The sequence below is a fragment of the Mesoplodon densirostris genome, chromosome 6, assembly GCF_025265405.1.
Source record: "Mesoplodon densirostris isolate mMesDen1 chromosome 6, mMesDen1 primary haplotype, whole genome shotgun sequence".
Classification (NCBI taxonomy): Eukaryota; Metazoa; Chordata; class Mammalia; order Artiodactyla; family Ziphiidae; genus Mesoplodon; species Mesoplodon densirostris.
The window spans coordinates 124,377,930-124,402,573 of NC_082666.1; the positions used below are offsets into that span (position 1 = coordinate 124,377,930).

A 24,644-nucleotide genomic window follows, 5' to 3' on the forward strand; every position below is an offset into this window, starting at 1 on the left:
AACGTCCAATGTGCTGGTGTCTGGAGACAGGGCCTTTCTGGGAGATGATTAGGTTTACATGAGGTCATGAGAGTGGGGCCCCCATGATGGGATTAGCGCCCTTATAAGAAGAGACCCCAGAGAGCACTCTCCCTCCCTCCCTTCCTCACGCTGGCACTGATGAGCATGCTTTCTCTGCCATAGGGGGGCACTGCAAGAAGACAGCCATCTGCAGCCAGGAGGAAGGCTCTCATCTGAACCCAACCCTGATCTCAGACTTCTAGCCTCCAGAACTGTGAGAAAGGAATGCTGTGTAAGCCACCCAGTCTGTGGTATTGTTATAACAGCCTTAACTAAGAGGAAAAGGGGAAAGTTCCAGGCGGAGGGAACAATCCCTGTAAGAGCTTAAAGATAAGAAGGAATCTGTGAGACATGATGGGATTAGAAACTGGGGGTGGGGGTCCCATGATGGGATAAGAAGGGTGAGAAAGTGGAGGGTCCTGGAGGCTTGGTGTGTGTTGAATTTGACCCTGGGGGCACCAGGAGCCACAGAGGGGGCCTGAGAGAACAGTGTGGTCATATCTGCACACGAGGAAGACTGCTCAGGCTGCAGTGCTGGAAAGGGACTGGAACAGAGGGAAAGCAGAGGCAGGGAGGTCAAGGAGGAGGCTGCACCCCAGGTGAGAGGTGGGGGAGCCCTGTGTTAGGGAAGTAGCCGTGGGGAGGGATGTGAGTGGTTGTTAGGAAGTAGAAGAGACAGACCTTGGCTAAACTAGGTGAAGGCAGGGGAGGCGGCCAGGATCAGGTTCAGATCTCTGGCTTGAGCACCTGGATGGAAGAAGAGGTTTCTAATTGCTCCTTAGCGGGGCCTCCTTCCAGAGCGAGGGTCCAGCATCATGGCAGGGATTCTAGCTTGTGTGATCATATTCAGTCCCCCCATGCTGGGTGTTGAGACTACACAGCCAACTAGCGAGTGAGGGAGCCGTGGTTTCAACTCAGGTCTGCCTGGCCCCACCCACCCTGCCTTGCTCCTCATGCAGACCTCCTGCCATTCCCAGAATGCACCCGAACCTTCCCGCACGGCAGCCTGCTGTTCCCAGACTGGCGAGCCAGGGGGGCCTTCCTTGCCAATCTCCTATGGCTACCTGCCCCCCAAGGATGCTCATGACCACCTTCTTGGCCAAACGTTCTCTGATCTATCTTTCCTGCTGCAAGTGGGCATGGTCTGTTTGAATGCACGTCTTTGGTGCCACTTGACGTTTATCTCACACTGCCTGGTCTTACAGTCACAGGAGTACGTGTTCTCTTTTTCCTAAGAAAATGGCCAGCTCCCTGAGACAAGACCACATCCTTGACATCCTCGTACTGGCTGTGAAGATCCAGACTCTAAATTGCCCTGCTCTGGCTGCTGGATGAGAGAAAAAAGAGGACCAAGGAAAATGCCCAAACTGTATTGCGTTGGGTGGAAGTGTGTCCCCTCCAAGTTCACGTCCACCTGGAACCTCAGAATCCGACTTTCTTTGAAAACAGCATCTTTGCAGATGTAATTAGTTAAGATGAGGTCAGACTGGAGTAGGGTGGGTCCTTACCCAATGACTGGCATCCTTATAAAAAGAGAACGCACAGACAGCTGGGCAGAAGGCCAGGTTACCATGGAGGCTGAGACTGGAGTGATGTGTCTACAGGCCAAGGAACGCCAAGGATGGCTGGCAACATCAGAAGTTAGAAAGAGGCCAAGAAGGATCCTCCCCTAGACCTTTTAGAGGGAGTAGGGCCCTGTGGACACCTTGATTTCAGACTTCTGGCCTCCAGAACTGTGAGAGAATACATTTCTGTTGTTTTAAGCCACTCAGCTTGTGGTGCTTTGTTATGGCAGCCCTAGGAAACCAAAACATGTATACTCGCAGCAGAGCAGTCATGTCTTGCACAATAAATATTTGATGAATGAACGAGTATATGAGATCAGAGGGTGTTAATACACATGAAACAGCCAGGTGGCCAAGATCAGGATGTACTGATACATTCCCAAAGTTGACACTGTCTGCAGACCCTAACCAAAGTTGACAGCTGTTTAAGAATTCAACAGCACGTGCACAGGGAAAAAAGTAATCAACAATTGAAAAATGCACACATCATTACACAATGACTTGTGAGTTACACAAATCATTTAAGGAGGACTGGGGTTTGTAGTCATCTTCCTCTTTTCTAGGAAGAAAAGCAAAGTAAGACTGGCCATGTTGACCTCGGTTTTTGGACCACAGGAACTGCTGGGAACACACCTAAGATTATACAGCAAAGAAAGATAGAGTCCAGAAACAAATGAGCTTTACCAGTGCCCATTCCAACAATCTCCTGGCCAGGTCAAAGCTGCAGCAAAGGGAGCTGAGAGTGGTTCCTGGATCTCTGTACGTCATGGGCTGCCACTGGGCTGTCACCCTCCCCCTCCCCCCAGTCCACTCCATCCCTTTTCACTCTTCTCTGCTCCCTTCAGGCCTCCCCGTGGGTAACCCAGCACTCCGGGAATCAAGCAGGTCAAGGATACCATGGACCATGCCCTCCATTTGTTTTATTCACTCTGATGTGGGTGTGACCCAACATATGGACCTTCCCGGGAGTAATTCTGGCAAAGAGAGGATGCTGCCCAGTGGCCTGACCCTGATGGTAAGGCATCAAGGTGGCAGAGATCACTTGGAAGGTGAGGTTTGAGGATGGATATGGAAGATCTTAGGTTCAGGTCCCGGTTCCATAAAATCTAAGTAAAAATCCCTTCCTCTGGCGTTTGTAGTGAGGAAGAAGCGAATTAAGTGACATGGTAGATATAAACAGGCTTGGGAAGCTTTGAGTGGCAAGGCCATCCCTGACCATCTGTACCTCACTTTTCGTAATGCTTCCTCAGATCTATTTGGAGATGGTTATTCCAGGCTCTGAAATCACCCTTCCAATTCAGGGAGAGCCAGATCCAAAAAACATCCTACCCATGGAGAGTTCTTAAGACATAACTAAGTGGTTAGTGAAGGCCTTTACTAGAGATTAACTGGGAAGAAGCTGGGGTAGACAGTTAAGGTGGGTGCTGATTTCCAAGCCTTAGTCATGTCCTCAGGTGGTACTGGCCCGGCCGACTCAGAAGAGCCTGGAATGCGGCCAGTCTGAGTCTCATGGGGCCATGCTGCCTGGAGCTCTGAGGATCAAGTGCTTCTTTAAACCAGTACTGCCCATGGGTGATGCACTCTTGGGATCTGACTTTTTGCCATTTTCTCAGGAATCCAGGTTAACAATCTGGAGCTTTCTGGGACTCCTCCCTTTCCTCTGCCCAGCCCCCTTCAAGGCTGTCCTCCAGGTGATTCCCATGTCATGTGTCTAACTCCTTCCCCCCAGCCTCCCTCCTTGGCTCCAGCCTCTCTCTCCAGCCCACTGTTGCTGTCTGATTAATCTCAGCAGAATCAAGTGAACTCAGGGCCCTTGGAGGCCCCTCACACCGTGATGGGCAGCCCCCTCTGTTGGGGACCCCCTGAAAATCATTCCTAACCTGACTACTTCTTCTGCAAACCCACAGGCTGATGCTTCTCGACACAAACTCTCTTCCACCTCAGCAAAAACGTTCTCCTCATGGCGTCCCCAAATACTAGCCACATCTTTTCCTTTCTAAGAGGCCCATCACTCTCAGCCCTGAAGCTCATCTTCACACTCATCCCTCCCATCTCCGAGGGCACCAGGGCAGAACCCCCAGATCTCAGAACTGGAAGGACTCTCAGGCATCACCATGTACAAACTGCTCAGGGGAGCACCAGAGCCTGGTCAGGCCACCCTGTGCCCACACGCCAGCCACTGTCACTCCCCTTGGACTGTGGTCCCCAAGGAGGACAGGCCTATCTAAAGGGCTGGAGCCCCACTCTCTGTGGCCCTGGGCCTCACACAGCACCTGGCACACAGGAGAGATTTCAAGGAATGACTTCTGGGCAGTCGTGGAAGCTGTTATGGTATCAGTGGTCCCAGTGGTCCCCAGATGAGCATTTTTTAAAATTTTTATTAAAGCATAGTTGATTTACAATGTTGTGTCAATTTCTTCTGTACAGCAAAGTGACTCACTCATATATATATATATATATATATATATATATATATATATATATATACATATATACTCTTTTTCATATATGGCTTATCACAGGATATTGAATATAGCTCCCTGTGCTATACAGTAGAACCTTACTGTTTATCCATCCTAAATATAATAGTTTGCCTCTGCTAATCCCAAACTCCATCCCTCCCACATCCCCCTCTTGGCAACCACAAGTGTGTTCTCTACAACTGTGAGTCTGGCTTTGTTTCACAGATATGTTGATTTGTATCATATTTCAGATTCCACATATAAGTGATATCTTATGGTATTTGTCTGACTTACTTCACTTAGTATGATCAGCTCGAGGTCCATCCACGTTGCTGCAAATGGCATTATTTCATCTTTTTGATGACTGAGTAATATTCGGATGAGCTTTTAAGCTTCTCAGCTTACGCTATCATGTCTCACCTTTTCTATCCCTGGAGCAGGCCAGGGCAGAGGTGGGCTGGGACAAGGAGAGCAGAGTCCACTTCTCCTCAACTGTGGAAACAGTCCAGAGCCCCTCCACTGGGCTTCCGGTCCTGGGTGCCAGCCCCTCTCTCCCGCCACCTCCCACAGGGGGCACTGAGAGTGAGAGGAGGTGGGGAGGGAACCTCCTGGCCCTGGGCCCAGGCCCCCCTCAGAGCCTGTCCACTGGTCTAGCCCACCCCCCATGCCGCCCCCAGCACAGCTCTGCCCTCGCTGGGCTGCCCTGAGCCGCTCCAGCTGGAAGCATCTCCAGCACAGAACAAAGGATTTGGGACTGAGCATTTGGGAGAAACACCAGGATTCTTCTGGGGACCAGCCAATGGGGAGGGAAAAGCAATCCGTTCTCCCTTCCCGGATCCTGGAACGAGAGACGGGGTGGGGGACTCATGTGTGCTGGAATCTAGACAGTGCCCTGCCAAGAACAAATGATCATGACAGCTGATGCCTCGGGCCCGAAGCCAGCAGAACGGTGACCAAGCTCGTAATGTAAACACCACTGCAGAACCAGGCTAATCCTGGGGCGGTTGCCAGAGGTCGGGTCCCTGCTCCCATTGCCCTGATGTCACTGGGGCTCTGCATTCTCAGCGCTAGGACGTTTACTGTATCAAGAGCTCTCTCACTTCATTTCATGCATCCTCTCTGGGACCCTGAGGGTGTGCACGGGGCCGTGGCCCAGCCTGCAAAGCCAGCCTTCTTCTGAGCCTCAGGCAGAGGGCTGGTGGGCAAGGCTGGGAGCAACTGCTAATTTTCACAGCAGGCGCTCCATTCCCCTCCCAGCAGAGCCCCTGCAGCCTGTCCCGGGGTTGGGGAGGGCGCCACCAGTCCATGCTTCCTAGCCCGTGGTGGGATAGAAACACCTCTGTTCACAGAGACGCCCACCACCTGCAGGGATGCACATCCCTGTGCACCAGAGACCAGGGCCCACCGTTCCAGCCTGGAACCCGAGACCCCATTCCCATTATGAACATTTGTTGAGTGGGACTCTCTACTCTACTAGATGGTGTTTTTTCTCGAAACAGCAGCCCACAGATAAGTTTGCTTTGTCAATTTGCTTTCATGAATTGAGAGATGAATCTTCTAGCCCAGCCGAGGCGCTGGCTGGGGATTTGATGTAGGCAAATCATTTCCCCTCTCTGAGCCTCAAGGGCCTCAACTACAAAATGAGGGGAGTGGACTAGGTGATTTCAGAGCCCTATTGTCACTCTAACCTTCTGTGAATCTATAAACACCCATGTAGCGAATTGAGCCACCTGCGTGTGGCTGGGGAGTCTTGCCTTCAGGCCTTTGCTCACACACTGCCCCCTCCTGGGATGCCTCCCCTCTCTGGTTAGCTTTCCCCCTCCTGGGATGCCTCGCCTGTCTGATCATCTAAGTTCTCTGCTTCTTTCAGAGCCACAGAGAGATTTCAACAGACTTGATAAATGCTGAAAATCCAAAGCAGAAAACAGAAAGCCCCACTGTGAATGTACACAAAAGACGAACCCAGAGACAAAACTCACAGAAAACTGTGTAACAAAGTGAGAGAATGAAACCATTTGGGGTGAAGCTCAAGAATAACATAAACAAGCTCATATTTGAAAAATATACATAGTGGGGTATTTGTGGATTCTGAGCCAGGAAAGGGCAAAGGGCAAAGGGCATGTGTGTGTGTGTGTGTGTGTGTGTGTGTGTGTGTGTTTAAAGACTAAAAGAGGAACTGAACAAAACTAGTAAAGAAAGGCCCCTCAGACAGCAGTGTAAAAATGCAGGAAAGCTTATCTGGTGAAACATCCCTTATCTAAAAGCCACGGTAGAGTTTTGTGCTGTTGAAGTTGAATGGTAATTACATTCAGATATACCAAACAGAACTCTCTTTAATCATACCAGTTGGGTCCCTAACCACCATGAGAGAGGGAGGTGGGAAGGGGAAACACCAGCCACAGTGGTGGTCCTGGGAGATATAAGGGCCGAATGGTGTTCACCTCTGAAGAGCCAGCAACCCATCAATAATGCCAAGCTCTGTTGAGCCTGCACGTCCGGAGCCTGTGCTCCGCAACGGGAGAGGCCACAACAGTGAGAGGCCCGCATACAGAAAAAATAATAATAATAATAATGCCAAGCTGGAAGACTGGAAGGCAGGTCTGGGCAGAACCGAGATGAAACTTCAGTTCAAAGGAACCAAGTGTGAAACTTAGTTTCAGAACCAAAGAAAGACTGCTTAGAGGATTCCACCAGAAGAACCATGGCAAATGCATGACCCAGAGCCGCTTCAGCCTGAGCCAAGGAGAGGGACTCAGAAATTAAAGAATCAGGATGCGAAATGTTCGCTGAGGCCAAAGACGCTGCACCAGCAGGAAGCCCGGTGATGTCTGTTGACCGGAAGAAGAAGGAAGGAGGAGCACGTGGTAGGGCCTACCCCCCAAATACGGGAATAGACCCGAGGGACCATGCTCCCTTCTCACTTCATGGCTGCTAGCTGGTCTCTCTCCACCCCAGAAAGCACCACGGTCAGTGAAAAAACATGGTTTCTGAGCCAGAAAGACCCACTTTAAATCTTGGCTTTGTCACTTGCCAACTGTATCAGAAACACTGGGAAAGTTATTCGAGTTTCTCAGCTATAACATGGGTTCAGTAATACCTTTTTTGCAGGATGTGAGGATTAGCACTCTTTAATGTCTACTTAGAGAATAAATGTCGACAAAATGTCTGGCTCGTGGTAGGTTATGATTCGGTGTCGCTGCTATTATTGAGTACCGAACAGACTGGGGAGGTCAAGGAAATGAAAAGATGGGAAAAGCTAAGACCCCAGGGGTGCGGATTTGGAAGAAGACATGTTACCGCCTGCTCTCCTTTGATTTCTGAGACTTGAAACCAAAGGGACCCAGGACAAGAAAACTGATCCTCTGATGGCACGGGTTCAAAAGATGTAACAGCTGTTCCACAAACATTCCTCGAGTTCCAGTCACATGTATCACACTGTTAGGTGCTGGGGGACACAGCTGAGGGTGACTGGCTGTGACAGATTGAGCACTGGCGTTGAGCTGAAAGTCGTGGGCTGGTGACTGAATGGCACATTTAAAACCGGTGAATCCGACGGCATGTAAATTACACCTTATTAAAGCTGTTGAATACAAAAGCCCTGGGCTGGATCATTTCTAACTGTGTGTCCTGGAGGAAGCCTGGTATTTTCTCCTGCAGCTTCAGTTGCTTTTCTGCAGGAATCCTACCCGCTCTCCATAGCGAAACCTGCCTTCAACCAAGCTCATAGCTGGTGATGGGGACCCACTTTAAAACAAAATAATGTTCTATTATTATTAACTGGATCTGGAAAGTTCCATGCAAATATAAGTCTCCAGGGCCTCCCTGGTGGCGCAGTGGTTGGGAGTCCGCCTGCCGATGCAGGGGATACGGGTTCGTGCCCCGGTCTGGGAGGATCCCATATGCCGCGGAGCGGCTGGGCCCGTGAGCCATGGCCGCTGGGCCTGCGCATCCAGAGCCTGTGCTCCGCAACGGGAGAGGCCACAACAGTGAGAGGCCCACATACCGCAAAAAGAAAAAAAAAAAATATATATATATATATATATATATAAGTCTCCATCATGACTACCTTCTGCTCTGATAAATACAGAATCCCAGAGAAGGGAGACTTCGGTGAGCTACAGAGGCCAGCGGGCTCCTGGAGGAGGTGGGTTTGACTGAGATGGGAAGGATCAGTGGGATTTGGATCACGAGGAGGAAGAAGGGGGGTTTGCAGTGGAAGGAACCGCTGGAGTAAAGCTAAGGCAGTGGGAAAGGTGGGCTGTGTCTCTGGGGCAGGGACAAGACGTGTCCCACTGGGCTGGATGCTTCACATAGGGCAGGGGATGCAAGATGGCCGTCTGTGGACCATGTATGACCCACAGATGTGTTGTATTTGGCCCACAGAGTTAAATAATTAAAAGTTTCTAGAACATTCCATGTTTCCAGTTTCTCTGGAACAACTGGGAAGACCTTATCAATGCCAGGCCAAAACGGGCTGGACCTGCCATAGCCCCTACTACTCCCCTGACACCAAAGTCATTTTAGGCATTGACATTGCTCGACTGGCCCCTGCAGACAGTTCTGTTTGTAACCCCTGGTACAGGGGACCAGTTAGAGGAGAAGGCAGGAAAGACAGGCTGGGGCCAGGGATGTGATGGAAGGCACATCAGCTCTGGGATCAGAAGAGCTAGGGTTCAAGTCCTGGCCCCATCACCTCCTAGCCTGCAACTGTGGGCAGCTTCCTGAATCTCAGCACATTCATGGCTGTTTTCAAAAGACACCCTGTGAGATACACTTGGCATGGTACCTGACATAGTTGTTGTTCAAAATGGTATTCTCATTGTCCACTGTCAGCCTGAGGAGTTTTTGGTGAACCCCGCAGACCTGGGTTCTGAGCAGGGGGTCATGCAGGAAGAGTACATTTCTTGAACACCCTGACAGTGACATGCAGGGCAGACAGCAGCAGGAAGGAATGGGGGAGAGGGGAGCGGGGGAGTGGTCAGTCAGGGGTGCAAGAGAGGAAGGTTGGCTGTAAAGGTGCTGATGTTTGTGGACCCCAAGCGAGAGTACGAATGGAGGCCCGTGCATTTTTGCCATTATATTCAAGAGTGATAAATGAAGCCGACACATTGTTAAAGAAAATAAAACATGTTCTTCTACCTGGATAAATATAGCTTTATAACAGCCTGGACGGCCAGGTTCAAATTTGGAATTTTCCAACTTTTTGTAGCTCCACCATGTATACGGTCAGGCCGCCCAAGATGGCTGTTCTCTTGTTCTCTGAACATCCCCTGCCCAGCGAGTGTCTGCTTCGCCTACACCCTAATCACGTGACTCATCCTCCTACATACTTGCCTCCGCCCCAGCTAATGACTGTTCTTATCAAAGGGGCCTTGAGGGGCGTGACCCTCTGCTGGTTTCCCTGGTAACCGATGAGCCCACCTGACATCAATTCCCAACTGGCAATCTCCCCCCCCCCCCCGCCCCACAGAGAAGACTGCCGCCTTGTCCTGCCTGCCCATCCGATGCACACGGTGGGGTGTCACTCCAGGACCTTGCTTCAGACGTGTAAACTCCCCAATCCATTAAACCACTGAGGTCTCTGTTGCTGACTCCAGGCTCTTTCTTCTGTCTTAAAGCTGGGCAAGTGCAGGCCTTGTAGGCCTGACGGGCACAGCCCAACAGCATGGAACACCATATGCAAGGACCGGGACACTGGGGGAGCGCCTCCCTGTCTGGCCTGAGCCCCAGCTTTCCTCCCCAGCCCCAGACTCTTGGAGGCTCCGGCTGGCACATCCAAGCTCTGACCACCCAGGTCCCCAGGAGCCATCTTGGCCATTCTCATGCCTAGGGATGCAGACAGAGTGCACTGTCTGGGGCGGGGAGCAGCAGAGAGGAGGTTTATCCTGTGCGGGCCTGGAAATGGGCACAGTCCGTTTGGGCAGAAGACTCCAGGGTCCTGGAGGGCAAGACTTCATGAAAGGGGAGCGGGTTCGGGGAGGGAGGGGGACTCCCGGACCCTGGGGAGGCAGGTGCGGGAAGAAGGCCTGAGCAGAAGGGCCCAAGCAGCCCCCGGGGTCCCGGGCGGTTGGAGGTACCTTTGGCCAGGGAGATGTTGCGCAGCGCGATGGAGTGCTCCCAGTCCTTGAGGCGCAGGTCCTCGGTGACGCTGTTGAGCACGGCCAGCTCCTGCTTGAGCTGCAGCTCCAGGCTCCGGTGCACGAGGCGCATGCGGCGCGCGTCCTCGCTGGCGTTGCTCACCAGCACCTGCAGGTCCCGCAGCCGCGTGCCCTGCAGGGCCACGTCGTAGGACAGGCTGAGGTTGAGGCCGCGCAGGGCGCCGCCCACGTCGGCCAGCTCGTCGCCCAGGGCGCCCACCCGGCGCGCCAGCCCGTCCAGCAGGCCGGCGTGGCGCCGCAGCAGGAGCTGGCTGCGGTTGCTCTCCACCTGCAGCTGGTAGAGTTCCAGCTGCGCCGCGTCGCTCTGCTGGGCCGTGCGGTCGCGCAGCAGGGCCACCGCCTGCTCGCTCTGCGTCGCCTGCGCCTGGAGTCCCCACAGCGCGCCCTCCAGCCGCTGCACCGCGCCCGCCAGCGCCAGCAGCGAGTCCGACTGGTTCTGCAGCGCGTCCTGCGCCTTCCACACCTGCTCGCTCAGCTCGGCCTGCAGCGGAGCCTGCAACAGCCGCAGCTGCAAGTCCCGGAAGCTCTCGTTGAGCCGGTTCACGTTCCGAGTCAGCGCCTTCAGGTCGTCCGGGGAGCTCCGGGGCCTGGACACTGCGGAGGAGGAGGAGGGGTGGGGGTGGGGGGGAGAGATGAGGCGGCTGCGGAGGCCCCCGGGGCCCAGAGGCAGGCCCGGACAGAGCCCGGCAGGCCGGAGGTGCTCAATAAACGACAGATGAAGGGAAATCAGAGGTGGCCATGGCTGAGCGCCTCAATACATCCCCGGCACTGTGCTCAGCCAGTGGTCCCCAAACGTGTCTGCCCGTGAAAATCACCTGGCCAGGCATCCCACCTGTCGAAATTGTGATTGGATGGGTCTGGGAGGTGACCCGGGCTTTGGAATTTTAAAAAGAGCCCGAGATAATTCTAAGGTGCGGATGAGTTTGGGAACCGGGGACTCATTATGGATGAGGTTGATCCATAAGACATTGTCTTTTTTTTTTTTTTGCGGTACGCGGGCCTCTCACTGTTGTGGCCTCTCCCGTTGCGGAGCACAGGCTTCGGACGCGCAGGCTCAGTGACCATGGCTCACGGGCCCAGCCGCTCCGCGGCATGTGAGATCTTCCCAGACCGGGGCACGAACCCCTGTCCCCGGGATCGGCAGGCGGACTCTCAACCACTGCGCCACCAGGGAAGCCCCGACATTGTCTTTTTTATATTTTGGAAATGATCAGACATCAGCGGTTCCACGTGGCTCACCCTACAGTATTGTGTGTCATCCTCTCCACTTTAGGAGGGAGGTACCCTTATTTATCCCCTTTTAGGGCAAGAGCTGTTAAAGTTGCCCCAGGCAGAAGAGCAAGTAAGAGGTGGAGCCAGGATTCCAACCCAGAGGGCTTGCTTGCTCCGGAACCCAGATGCTTCCCTACAAGTCTGCTAGGGGACTGCCTGAAGGGACCGCGGCAGCAGCAGACTCAGCCAGGCTCTGGGCAACACTGGTAATTCCCACTCCTGAATTCAGGGTCCCATTCCCTCTGGGTGGGTGGAGATGCTTTAACATCCATACCCTCCCTTCTCCGCCTCTGACTTCTAGATCTCCTATTTCCCTCCTCAGGCAAACAACCCATCTCAGTGATCTCCCACCCTTTCCTCTTGGCGAGGTTTCCTTTTCTTGGTTATAAGAAAAGCTATTTCACAATACGAAGGGGAGGGGTGTGGTGTGCATCTTAATCATTCTAAGCTAGCATCTGGTGTCTCCTGGAAGCTCAGGGACTGCACTCAGGTACGCTACAAACCCTGGCGCATCCTGGGAGGTCTAGGGATGCTTGTTTGTTTGCTGTTCACTATGCACAGCTGTCTCCCGCCCTGCTCTGCAAACCAGAGAAATGGAAACTACTAGTGGGGGGTGGGGGGCAGGGCAGGAGATGGGGGCAAACGAGGCACAGAGGGAGTTGTGCCTTGGAAATCTTGGAATGGAGCGAGCCGTGGAATTTGGTACACAGCTTGTTCAAGCGATGAGAAGATTGGGAAGGGGAAGGTAGTTTGGGAGGGTGCTGGGGCTGATGCTTCCAGAAGTGCACAGCATCGATGGTGGCCACCCTGCAGGAGATAAGTCATTTCAGATTAGATTCAGAGGCTCACAGTGCTAGCTGGGCATTGGAACCCCACTTCAAATTCTCCCTCGGGACTTCCCTGGTGGTCCAGTGCTCCCACTGCAGGGGGCAAGGGTTCGATTCCTGGTCGGAGAACTAAGATCCCACATGCCGCGTGGCATGGCCAAAACACCCTCCCCCCGAAAACCAAACAACAGCAACAACAACAACAAAACAAATTCTCCCTCACTCAGCCCTTTAATCTCCAAGAAAAGCATATGCCCAGCCTCTGCATATACCCATCTCTCCACCTTCAGTTAGTTCTAACTGTTCAAATGTTCTACATTCCGTCCAGACTTGAAAGTTGCCTCCCTGTAATTTCTATCCACTGGTCCTGCCCTCTAAGATCACATAAAGCAAGTGAATTTTTTTTTCCCACAAGACAGCTCTTCAGCATGTCAAAGACAGTTATCACATCCCTGCTACGTAACAATGTTTCTGGTTTAAATCTGTAGTTCCTTCATCTCCTGTCTCACAACAAGCTTCTAAGCCTCCATGAATCCTGGCTAACCTCTTCTGCACATACTCAGTGTGTCAACATCCCCTTACAGGGTGCGGCTTGATCTAAATTTGGTTTTTCCATGGTGTGGAAAGACTGGGCAAAGTATGTTAGAAGGATCGTCAACTTCATTCTGGGCATAAGACCCTCTAATACGGCCCAAATTGGGTTTTTCAGACTTTCATCACAGAATTTAGGTCTATGCAGTCATCTGTAAAAAGTTTCCCCAATTTACAGATAAAAAGACTGAGTCCGGGAGAGTATTCGTGATCTGCCTAATGGCATGCTTCCTGACTCCTGGTCCAGTGGCGCCCTCCATTCCTCCGCTACTCTGGAAAATTAGCCAAAGAGTTGTCAATACAAGTAAAGGTTCTGGGGAAATGAATCCATGAACCCGTCACAGCCCAAGTAACCACAGGAATTGTCTACCTAAGAAATCATTGCAGTCCAGGATTAGATCATGTGTTTGTCCACAATATTCGACCCAGATTGCTTGACAAGTATTAGAGACAGGGCAGTTGGAAAACAGAAAGCCCAATACTTTAGTGGCAGTCTCTGCTCTTGATGCTCCAAAGTTCAAAGAGATACCGCAGCTTATCAGAAGTAGTAAAACACTGTGGGTTTTGTTAATTCTGGTTTTAAAATTGGCATTGTGAGTGACTAAGAGTAACAGTGCAACTACTTGATTTAAGACTCCATTAGCTCAGGCCGGCCAGAGGCAATGCCATGAAGGAGGCAATTTCCCTTAAACTCACTCTCCGCCAGCTCCCACCAGCCCCTCCTTCTCTCTTCAGGTGGTCCCCATGCCCAACTGGTGCCCTGTGCTCTTGGAGGCTCCTGGCCTTGCCCATCAGCCCCCTCCTTTCAGAACCTGCCAGCTTTAAGACCCCTTCTCTCTGGCCAGAAAACTGGACTGAAACTTGCCCGTATGGTAAAAGCTGACAATCAGCTACCCGCTCCAGGAGGGTTCATTTGGGTCTTTGATTATTGTTTATTGCACAACCAATATTAACATAAATTGAAATAAAAGAAAAAATTCTTCCACCATCCCACAATCTCCAACAAAGCCCACTGGTTTTCCTTCCATTTTCTTCTTCTAGTTCCATCCATGTGCATACCCAATCTTTACAATTTAATTTCTGGGTTTTTAAAATTTGTGAATGATTATTTTACAAATATTCTCCCATCTGTCATTTATAATTATACTTTTGATGGCTGCCTAAGAGTATGTCAGGGAGATGTCTTGTAATTTACCCATTCTCAATCATGGAAAATAAACACAGAAAGGTCCCTCCTTCTTTTGGAATTTTTCCTACCAGTAAATTCCCAGAAGTTGGATTAGTAGAGCCAGAGTTATAGACATTTTTATGACTCTTAAAAATTCCAACCCAATCACAAAAGAAAAAAAAAAGAATAAAAAAATTCCAGCCAAATCGCATCCCCCAAAGTTATACCTATTTATAGGTATATTATAGATTTTTAAATGTGCCAGTTTCAGTGAAACCTCAGTGTACCCTTACAATTTTCATACTGTTATTTCACAGATACAGAACGATACCTTGTCATTTTATGTTAGTATATTTGCATTTAAGAAATGGCTGTTTCAAGGCAATGCATTAGCTCAAAGGAATGTTACAGGCATTTTAGGTACTCCAGCTAATCAGAACAAAATTATTTTGAGGGGTTAATACTCTTCAGGCAACCAATCATGCCGTAGAAGCCCAGAGCAGCCTCCCCCTTTTGGGATCACTTACCTACCCGAGAAGTGAATTATCTCCTTCCAACAGTCACAGTGTGTTCTGAGCTCACATTATCCCCACCCCCTCTCATCCGCCATTTAATTCCTTCCAGATGTTTGCTGTCCTCAACAGGGAACAATTCTTCCTTGAGTGTGACTCTCTTAATTCATGTTTATGCAAACAGTTCATTTATCTCTCTGCCTGCTGTATTTACTTTTAATGTGCTTTAACTATGCTTCAACTTTCATACTTTCACAAGGGGAAAATAAATTATAGAGTAACAATAATAACTGGCATTTCCTGAGTCCTATGTGCCAGCCACTCTTCTAAGTGCTTCTCGTATTAATACACTTAATTCCATAACAAGCCTATGAGATAAGTGTTGTTATGATCCTCATATTCCAAACGAGGAAACTGAGGCACACAGAGGTGGAGTCACTCACAAGGTCACACACTGGTTGACGGAGGAGACTGACTTTGGGCTCAGGCAGTTTGGGTCCAGAGTTCCCCTTGCGATACTGCCGAAACGGTGGAAGGCACAGAACAAACTTTTTAACAGAGACACACATATGGAATAAACCTTGAAGGTAATGAGTTCCCCATCATACACCCAGGCGGGAGTCAGGCTGCTTGGCAGGAATCATGGATTCTAATTGGGATTCTGATTCAGTATTAATTGCTGAATACTAATGAATGTGTTAATATACACTTTGTCATAATATACGATTAACGTATTCATGTCTGTCTCAGGCTATGCCCTGGGCTAGGTGGTTCGCATAGACACGTCTCCTGCAGCCTTCCTACCCACACCCCAGCCCTGAGATGTCTCCCTGTTCCATACTTGTATTCTATGTTCATTAAAAAATGATCACATGCTGGTTAAGTCAAGGTGCTCCAGATGTCACTGACCAGAGAGGATGTCTTCCCCAAAAACATCAGGCACACCCACAGTGCCAGCAAGGAAGGGGAAGTGTGTATGAGTTGGGAGGAAGAAAGCTAAGTGTTCTGTGTGAGGTCTGGTCACCTAAACCTTGGGCATTGGTGTTAATAACCCTTTATCTCTGTACAAAATGTCACATCCATCACCTCCCTTAATTTTCACTGTAACTAATCTCGGGAGGTAGGAAGGGTAGGTATTCCTAATCTCATCGAAGGGTGAAAACAAGAGGCTCAGAGAAGGCAAGAGATGCCAGAAGCATGAAATAAGGACGCGATGGGGTCACCTGTCCCTCAATCCAGTCTTCTGTCCTCCATACCTGCTGCAGGGAAGGTCAGTCCCGTACTGAACTCCAAAGTCTACACGGGGAAGCAGGGCAGGAGATGACATTTATTAAGCACCTACTGTATACCAGACTCGGTTCTCATTTATTGCTACAAGTGGCTTCCTTTCCTCGTCCCAGCACAGTTGTGAAGTAGGAATTCTGCCTGTGTTCAGATGAGGAAGCACGAGAAGGTGTCAGAGCATGAAAGGAAGCTCAGGCTGCTCGGTCTCTGAAGGCCCTGCTGGCCCCCCCTTACCCCCCAACCCCCTTACACAAAACAGCAGAAGGCATCTGCCTCCCTCTCTACCCAGACCACCTGGGCAGAGGCCCTGTACCGGCCCAAGAAGCAGGAGGGACTTGTTAGAGGCTTGGGGAGGGGGGTGGCACGAAGAAATAGCATCCAAGTTGGATGGAGGCCCTTGGGGAGGTAGATGCTAGGACACTGCCAAGGGCCATACAATTCTCCTGTGGTCCTCCCAAGCCTACGGGCAGAGGGTATCACCCTTTCACAGATGAAAAATGGAAACTCAAGCGATGAAGTAAGTAACTCAAGGCCATCTGTGAGTAGGAGGTGGACCTGCCTGGCTCTTTCACTGCCCCATGCAGCGGTCCTGCCTTGTCTTCATTTAGGCTGACAGAAGGAAGGGTATCAGAATTCATAGAGCATCACATTAAGGGCAAAGATGGGAAAGGATGGGGCTGAAATGAAACTGCAAGGTAAGCACCTCAATTTAAGCACCAAGAAAAAGACAGGGGCTTTCTTTCAGGAGGTCTGCAACACAGGGTTGGATTTCCTGCGATCTGGAGACATGTGACTTTAATAGAAAATTAATTTAAAAGTGGAGCATAATATTCATTCAGAATTGCATAACGAAGAGGTTATCAGTAGGCCTTTAGCGCTTAAAGTGATGCACATTTTCACTAGGGCCCCCCTGTTTCCAAGAGGTAGGAGGAAACCGGGGCCAGCCTCGTGGTGTGTGACCAGTGCAGTGACACACGGCGCCGCGTGCAGAAGGGCCCCGTGCTTGGGGCTTACTGCTCTGCGGTCACTCTCTTGAAATTTTGCATAATTTTATCTTCGAATGCGTGTTTTGTAAGTGAAGGGCTGAGGCAGGGGAAATGAAGCAGATTGAGGAGGGAGGGTATTAGGGGACATTCATAAGGACCCAAAGAAGAGGGCAGCACATTGGTACATTTGGGGTGAGCTTATTGCCTTATTTGTTTTTAAGAACCACATGCCCTCATTCCTAGCTCAGCAGGATGTCCAGGATAAACATTTATAGTCTGGAGACTGGCTTCTCCTTTGTCTGTGGCCTCACCAGCCCCTGCTCACACAGGAGGGAGCCAGGAGCTTGCAGCCGCAGCTCAGAGCATCAGGAGGCCCTTTGAGAAGGAAGCCAGACAGACTCTCCATCTTTGCACAGGTGGTCTGAGCTTTTTCACGCCCGGTCCATCTGAAGACTCACCAAGCAGTAGCTCCCGGGGCCACAGGCTTTGCCCACATAGGTGTGCCCTCCTGAGAGCCTACCTGCAGTGGCCTTTGTCAGTTCAGAGGCTGGTAGGGCTCCCTAAGTAAGCAAGCACAGGTGGCCAATTCTCGGTCTTACAGGCAGGATCCAACAAACAGGCATGAAGGATGCAGACTACCTGCCCCCTGGAATGCTGGGTTGGCTGCAACCCAGATACCCATCCTTTACACACAGACCCTGACTCTGGCCCATGGATGAGCACAGACTGGGAGCTGGAGGATGCATGGAGCACAGGCTGACTGGAAGCCAGCGGACAGCCATGGATATCCATATTAGGATGGCCTGGTACAACCTCAGAGGAAGAAAAACCCCACCAACAGGTTGATTACTTTCCTCAGAGGTGTGGCTGGATATTCTGTGCTCCTGGCATAAGCACTCCCTTTGGTGGCCCAAGCAGATGGAGTCTCTGATAATTCACTGTTGATACTGTGGAAATGGAGTCCAAGACAAATTATAACTCAGAAGGCTTCTCTTGGAGAACGTATCCCCGGGATTCCCATTTCGGAGGCTAAAGGATCTGAAATTATTACCAGCAATGTCAGGCAACCCAGCATTTTGATGGGGTGCACACGTCTAATAGGAAAGAGACCAATGCTTTGTGAATTCGCAAATGGAATTAGGGACTTGCTATTTAGACTAGCATAGTGCCTAGTGCAGAATCTTGCAACCTGGTAGCTGGTCAGTAAATAGCTATCAGATGAATAAGTGAATGATTGAAAATGGAGAGTGGTAGGGGGCACAGAAGTGCCCACATCTTTTCTTAGAAGAGCTTGGAGGACTTCTCTGGTGGTCCAGCGGTTAAGCTTCTACTGCAGGGGGCACAGGTTCGATCCCACAGGCCATGCAGTGCACCAAAAAAAAAAAAAAAAAAATGCCTGGACCAGTGGAGGAGACGGCGGCAGCCCTTGGGCCCAGCCTCGCTCTCTCTCAGCCTACCTTTTACTCTGGCCAGGGCTACAATGACCAACTTCAGGTGGGTGTAACCCGGCAACACCACACTTCATCCGCATCTCATCCGCATCTCCGATCTCTAGCTGTCTGCCCCCAGGGCTTCTGTGACTTCTTAGAATCATGGGAGCCACCTGGACCTCATCCATGCATGGTCTTGCCACTCAGGGTAACCCCGACCTATGCAGGAAGCAGCTGGTGGACAAACACTCTCCACAGACAGACAAGTCTGCAGCTTTTACTACATAGCCCTTTGGAAAGTCCTGGAAGGGCTGAGCTCTAGCAGCCACAGCAGAGACCGGCTCAAGGATATATCCTGGTCATTGTTTTCCCTCCTTTCTGATCTCTCCCGTCCCGAACTCCTGCCTCCCAGGATCACTTTTCACCATAAACTACCAAGCCCGTGTCTATGGCTCTGATTTCCAAAGTAATTCCAGGCTAAGACAAGAAGCATCCCTTCTTCCCTAGGCATGAAGAGGTCAGCTCTCTTCCCATCTCCCTTTTGTCAGATTCCCTGTTCACATCCTGATTCCCTGTTGTCCTAAGAGCTCACAACTAAGTTTGAGTTGGGGATATTCATTTGTTCATTCATGCATTAAGTCATTCAGTACATGTCTGTGACGTACCAACTCACTATATGGGTTTGGGCAGCCGTAAATACACAGAAGTCTACAATGTAAGCTTTCCTATCAAGACATTTATCATTTACTTAGGGAGACATGTACACACAAAAGGAACCTGTTTTAAAACCCTTCTAATGTGTTTCCAAATGTTCTTTGGGAAAAGAAAACCCAAACCCAATATTAAGATGATCTGAAGAAGCTGAATGCAATGAGCGTAATGAGGGAACTTTCTTTAGTCCTCTGGAGTGGCTTCTTGTCAGATGCTTCTGCCAGCGGTGCAGAGAGTGAATTGCAAAGAACAGGACCTGGAGGAGGTGTGGAAATGCAGTAGGAGGCTGTGGTCCTGGTAACAGAGGAGGGCCCTGGGGCAGGGCCACGCCGGTTAGGACAGAGAAGAGGGACGTACAAGACACGATAGAGAAGTAACGTTGTTAGGACTCAGTGGCCTCTTGGAACTGGCGGATGAAGAATAGGAAGGCTGTAGTACTGTTGGATGATATGGTATCAACCTGGAGGAATCAAAATGCTATTTTGTGGGGGGCGGAAGGGGGTCAACTTGTTAAAAAATTGAAGTATAGTTGATTTACAACGTTGCGTTGGTTTCTATATAGTTTCAGAAACTATATAGCCTTTTACAGATTCTTTTCTGTTATCGTATACTACAGGATGCTGAATATACTTCCCTGTGTTATACAGTAGGTCCTTGTTGTTTATCTATTTTATGTATAATAGTTTATATCTGCTAATCCCAAACTCTTCATTTATCCTTCCCCCACCACCTCTTCCCTTTGGTAACCATACGTTTGTTCTCTATGTCTGTAAGTCTGTTTCTGTTTCATAAATAAGTTCCTTTGCGTCCTCTTTTAGATTCCACCATATGATAATTCATAGCATACAGTATTTGTCTTCCGCTGCCTGACTTACTTCACTTAATATGATCATCTCTAGGTCTATCCATGTTGCTGCAAAATGGCATTATTTCAGTCCTTTTGTATGGCTGAGTAATACTCCAGTGTATATATGTACCATGTCTTCTATATCCACTCATCTGTTGATGGACACTTAGGTTGTTTCCATGTCTTGGCTATTGTAAATAGTGCTGCTATGAACATTGGGGTGCATGTATCTTTTCGAATTAGTGTTTTTGGTTTTTTTTTTTTTTAGATATATACCCAGGAGTAAAATTGCTATTGTTCTATTTTTAGTTTTCTGAGGAACAGACTGTTTTCCACAGTGGCTGCACCAACGTACATTCCCACCAACAGTGTGGGAGGGTTCCCTTTTCTCCACACCCTCTCCAGCATCTGTTATTTGTAGACTTTTTTATGATGGCCATTATGACTGGTGTGAGATGGTACCTCACTGCAGTTTTGATTTGTATTTCTCTAATAATTAGCAACGTTGAGCATCTTTTCATGTGCCTATTGGCCATCTGTATGTCTCCTTTGGAGAAATGTCTGTTTAGGTCTTCTGCCCCCTTTTTTTTTTTTTTTGCGGTACGCAGGCCTCTCACTGTTGTGGCCTCTCCCGTTGTGGAGCACAGGCTCCAGACGCACAGGCTCAGTGGCCATGGCTCACAGGCCTAGCCGCTCCGCAGCATGTGGGATCTTCTGAGACCGGGGCACGAACCCATGTCCCCTGCATCGGCAGGTGGACTCTCAACCACTGCACCACCAAGGAAGCCCCTGCACATTTTTTGATTGAGTTGTTTGTTTTTTTGTTATTGAGTTGTATGAGCTATTTGTATATTTTGGAAAGTAAGCCCTTGTAGGTCGCATCATTTGCAAATATTTTCTCCCAGTCCATAGGTTTGTTTTTCTGTTTTGTTTATGGTTTCCTTTGCTGTGCAAAAGCTTATAAGTTTGATTAGGTTCCATTTGTTTATTTTTGCTTTTATTTCTATTCCCTTGGGAGACTGACCTAAGAAAACGTTGGTACAATTTACGTCAGAGAATGTTTTGCCTACGTTCTTTTCTAGGAGTTTTATGGTGTCATGTCTTATATTTAAGCCTTCAAGCCATTTTGAATCAAATTGCTGTAGATAATCAACAGCCGATGCAAAGCTGTCAAGAGTAATATTGTAGGTGACAAAATCAAAACTCAAAATTATCTTAATTGATGTGAAATCTCAGCTGAAGGCAAGAGGATTACATATAAAAGGGACAAATGTGGTATATTGCATTTACAATCAGACTCTCAAAGTGATCCCTGGATTCAACATTAGTTAGCTCATCCTTGTCAAATTCTTAGCAACACCTCAGACATTCCATGTACCTGTGCTACTTAATCCTCAGAACGACTTGTGAAGTAGGCATTATTTATTATCCCTGTTTTAAAGTGAGGAGAGCTAAAGCTCAGAGAAATTAAGTAAATTTCAGAGGTCTTATAGCTAAGAAGGGGCAAGCCAGAGTTGGGAGCTGGGTGTTTTGATGCCAACTGCAGAGGCTCTCCATCAGACTCCTCTTGGCCTCACATCATTGTGGGGGAAAAAAAAGCACTCACCATGAAAACAGAGTGGTGTGATATTATAAGCAGGGGCTGTAAATAAGACGATTTCTTGTGGTTCTTCTAAGCTGTACCTGTAATCACCCTTCCAAGCTTCAGTGGGCCATCCAGGGAGAGGCAGGTCTAAAAACCATTCTACTCATGGATATGCTTGTTGTTATCATTGTTTCTTTCCCTTTTTTGTCTTTATTTTTTATTTTGTTTTTTCCTTCTTTTATTTATGCGTTTTTTAAAAGACAAATAAATGATATATTAGTTTGCTTGGGCTACCATAGGAAAATACCACAGACTGGCTTCCCTGGTGGCACAGTGGTTGAGAGTCCGCCTGCCAATGCAGGGGACACAGGTTTGAGCCCTGGCCCAGGAAGATCCCACATGCCACGGAGCAACTAAGCCCGTGTGCCACAACTACTGAGCCTGCATGCTGCAACTACTGAAGCCCGTGCACCTAGAGCTCGTGCTCCACAACAAGAGAAGCCACTGCAATGAGAAGCCTGCACATTGCAAAGAAGAGTAGTCCCCGCTCGCCACAACTAGAGAAAGCCCACGCACAGCAGTGAAGACCCGACACTGCCAAAAATAAATAAATAAAATAAATTAATAAAAAAAAATACCACTGACTGCATGACTTAAACAACAGAAATTAGAAATTAATTGTCTCATAGTTCCGGAGGCTGGAAGTCCAAAATCAAGGTGTTGGCAGGTTTGATTTCTCCTGAGGCCTTTCTCCTTGGCTTGTAGATGGCTGTGTTCATCCCGTGTCTTCATGGCCTTCCCTCTGTGCATGTCTGTGTCCTAAACTCCTTTTCTCATAAGGACACTAATCATACCGATTTAGGGCCCAACATGGTGACCTCATCTGACTTTAATCACCTCTTTAAAAGCCCTGTCTCCAAATACAGTCACATTCTGAGATACTAGGGGTTAGGGCTTGAACATATCCATTTTGAGGGGTACACAATTTAACCCATAATAAGTGAGGGCCTTTACTAGAGATTAACTGGGAAGAAGCTGGGGTGGAGAGTAAAGGTGGGTGCTGATTTCCAGGCCTTGGTCACATCCTTAGGTGGTACTATCCTGGCCAACTCAGAAGAGCCTAGAATGCAACCAGTCTGAGTCTCACAGAGCCAGACTGCCTGGAGATTTGAGGACCAAGCCCCTCTTCAAATCACTGCTGCCTTTGGGTGATGATGCACTCTTGGGATGTGAGAGTTTCATTTAGAAACAAAAATCTAGTGGGGGATCTTCTCTATACTTTAATGGGGATTGTTGGTCCTTTATTGCAGTTATTTCTACAAAGTAGCCCTCAAAGACTTACTAATGGAATATAGTTATAAATAAAGACCTCACCTGACAAATTTAGACCCTTATTCTCAAACCACACATGGAAAGGAGAGTCCCATTTAGAGAAAAGTGACTTGCCCCATGGTACACGCTCAGTGATTTTCCCAGGCACCTTTCTTTGGCATTTAAGCTGGAGTCCCCATTGATATACAATATAATAAAACCCCCAAGCTATAATGAAGCAATCCATCAAGAAAAAGGGGTCGGGGTGTAAATACTGCTCTTTTAGAGCCCAGAGTTGATCTTATCTCCAGCAGTTTTCATTCTATTTGAAAAGGAAAGTAAAACAACAACAACACAAAAGAAAGTGAAAAAAACCTAAAACTTGCTGGATTTCACTTAATGCACGGCCCTTCTATATACATGGTACCCACCCATCACAGAGCATAAACTCCTCTCTAGACTCTCATGTCATCACTGGGCTAGCAAATGGACCATTCACATTTTTTAAAGGATACAAATAAGTGTTTGAATGTTATTAAGACATGAGACAGTTTCATTGGGTCATGAATAATTCACAAGAGAGGAAACTTTCATATTCAGCACTTATTGATTGCTGGACACTTGACCATGTGTGGAATATCGGATACCCACCCCAATCTTTTTTTTTTTTTTTTTTTTTATAGCCGTCCTCAGAGTTAGATGCTGTGGGGAAACTTAGGGGTTTGGTCTACAGGCAAGATACTTACATCAGTGTGAAGATTAAATGTATGCGGTGGAATAGGTACTTTTGTGCTTCACAACCTCATACGCAATGTCCCTGCTCCCTGGCTCACCAAGGCTGGGCCCATGGTTGGTTACTGGGGAGATTAACTGTGTGGGCTCTAAAGAGATGGCCCAGCATGGGCCATCAGAGCTGGGCTCTGTGTTCAAAGGTGTGGACAATCTCTTTTTCAATCTGGCATCACGCTTTCAACCTCCAAGGCTGCTTTTTCCATGCCCCCCGTGGGACCTCTTGTCCCAGTCCTTCCATCCCAGAAAGGTGCACTTCCAATCTCAGCAGGAATCAGACAAGAAAGTGGCAACATCGGGCCTTAAAGGTACCTTGGCGGGCTTCCCTGGTGGTGCAGTGGTTGAGAGTCTGCCTGCCGATGCAGGGGACACGGGTTCGTGCCCCAGTCCGGGAAGATCCCACATGCCGTGGAGCGGCTGGGCCCGTGAGCCATGGCCGCTGAGCCTGCATGCCCGGAGCCTGTGCTCCACAACGGGAGAGGCCACAACAGTGAGAGGCCCGCATACCGCAAAAAAAAAAAAAAAGGTACCTTGGCAACCATGTGGATGCCCCTCCCTCTTTCACAGATATGAAAACAGAGTCCTAGATAGAAGGACCCTCTTGCCCCAGGTCACACAGGTAGACAGAGGTGTAGATGGGATGACTAATCCCATGGTCCTTCCACTTAACTGAACAGAAGAAGAGAGAAAACTAATATTAATGACTGTCCACTCAGTATTGGATAGTGGGCTGGGTGTCATGTATCTTATCTCATGTGATCCTTTGAGATCGTCGTCTGTATGTCCAGTTTCACAAATGAGATGTGTTCTGTATTGTATCTGTGAGTATACATACAGGCATGCCTTGTTTTATGATACTTTGCTTTATTACACTTTTTACAGACACTGTGTCTTTTACAAATTCAAGGTTTGTGGCAACCCTGCATCAAGCAAGTCTATTGGCACCACTTTCCCAACAGCGTTCGCTCATTTTGTGTCTCTGTGTCACTCTTTGGTAATTCTTGCAATATTTCAATCCTCCATCTCCCAGCGAAAAAGATTACAGCTCTCTGAAGGCTCAGATGATGGTTAGCATGTTTTAGCATC

At 49.0% G+C, this 24,644-nt stretch overlaps 1 protein-coding gene across 2 annotated transcripts in view; it reads right to left on the reverse strand.

Annotated features, from left to right (window-relative positions):
• Positions 1-24,644, reverse strand: part of SCARA5 (scavenger receptor class A member 5) — a 115,037-nt gene that overhangs the window by 39,953 nt on the left and 50,440 nt on the right. For both annotated transcript variants that reach the window (XM_060102070.1, XM_060102069.1), the window contains one exon: positions 10,165-10,839. In XM_060102070.1, the coding sequence (XP_059958053.1) occupies positions 10,165-10,839 (675 nt within the window). The remainder of the gene's footprint in view (positions 1-10,164; positions 10,840-24,644) is intronic.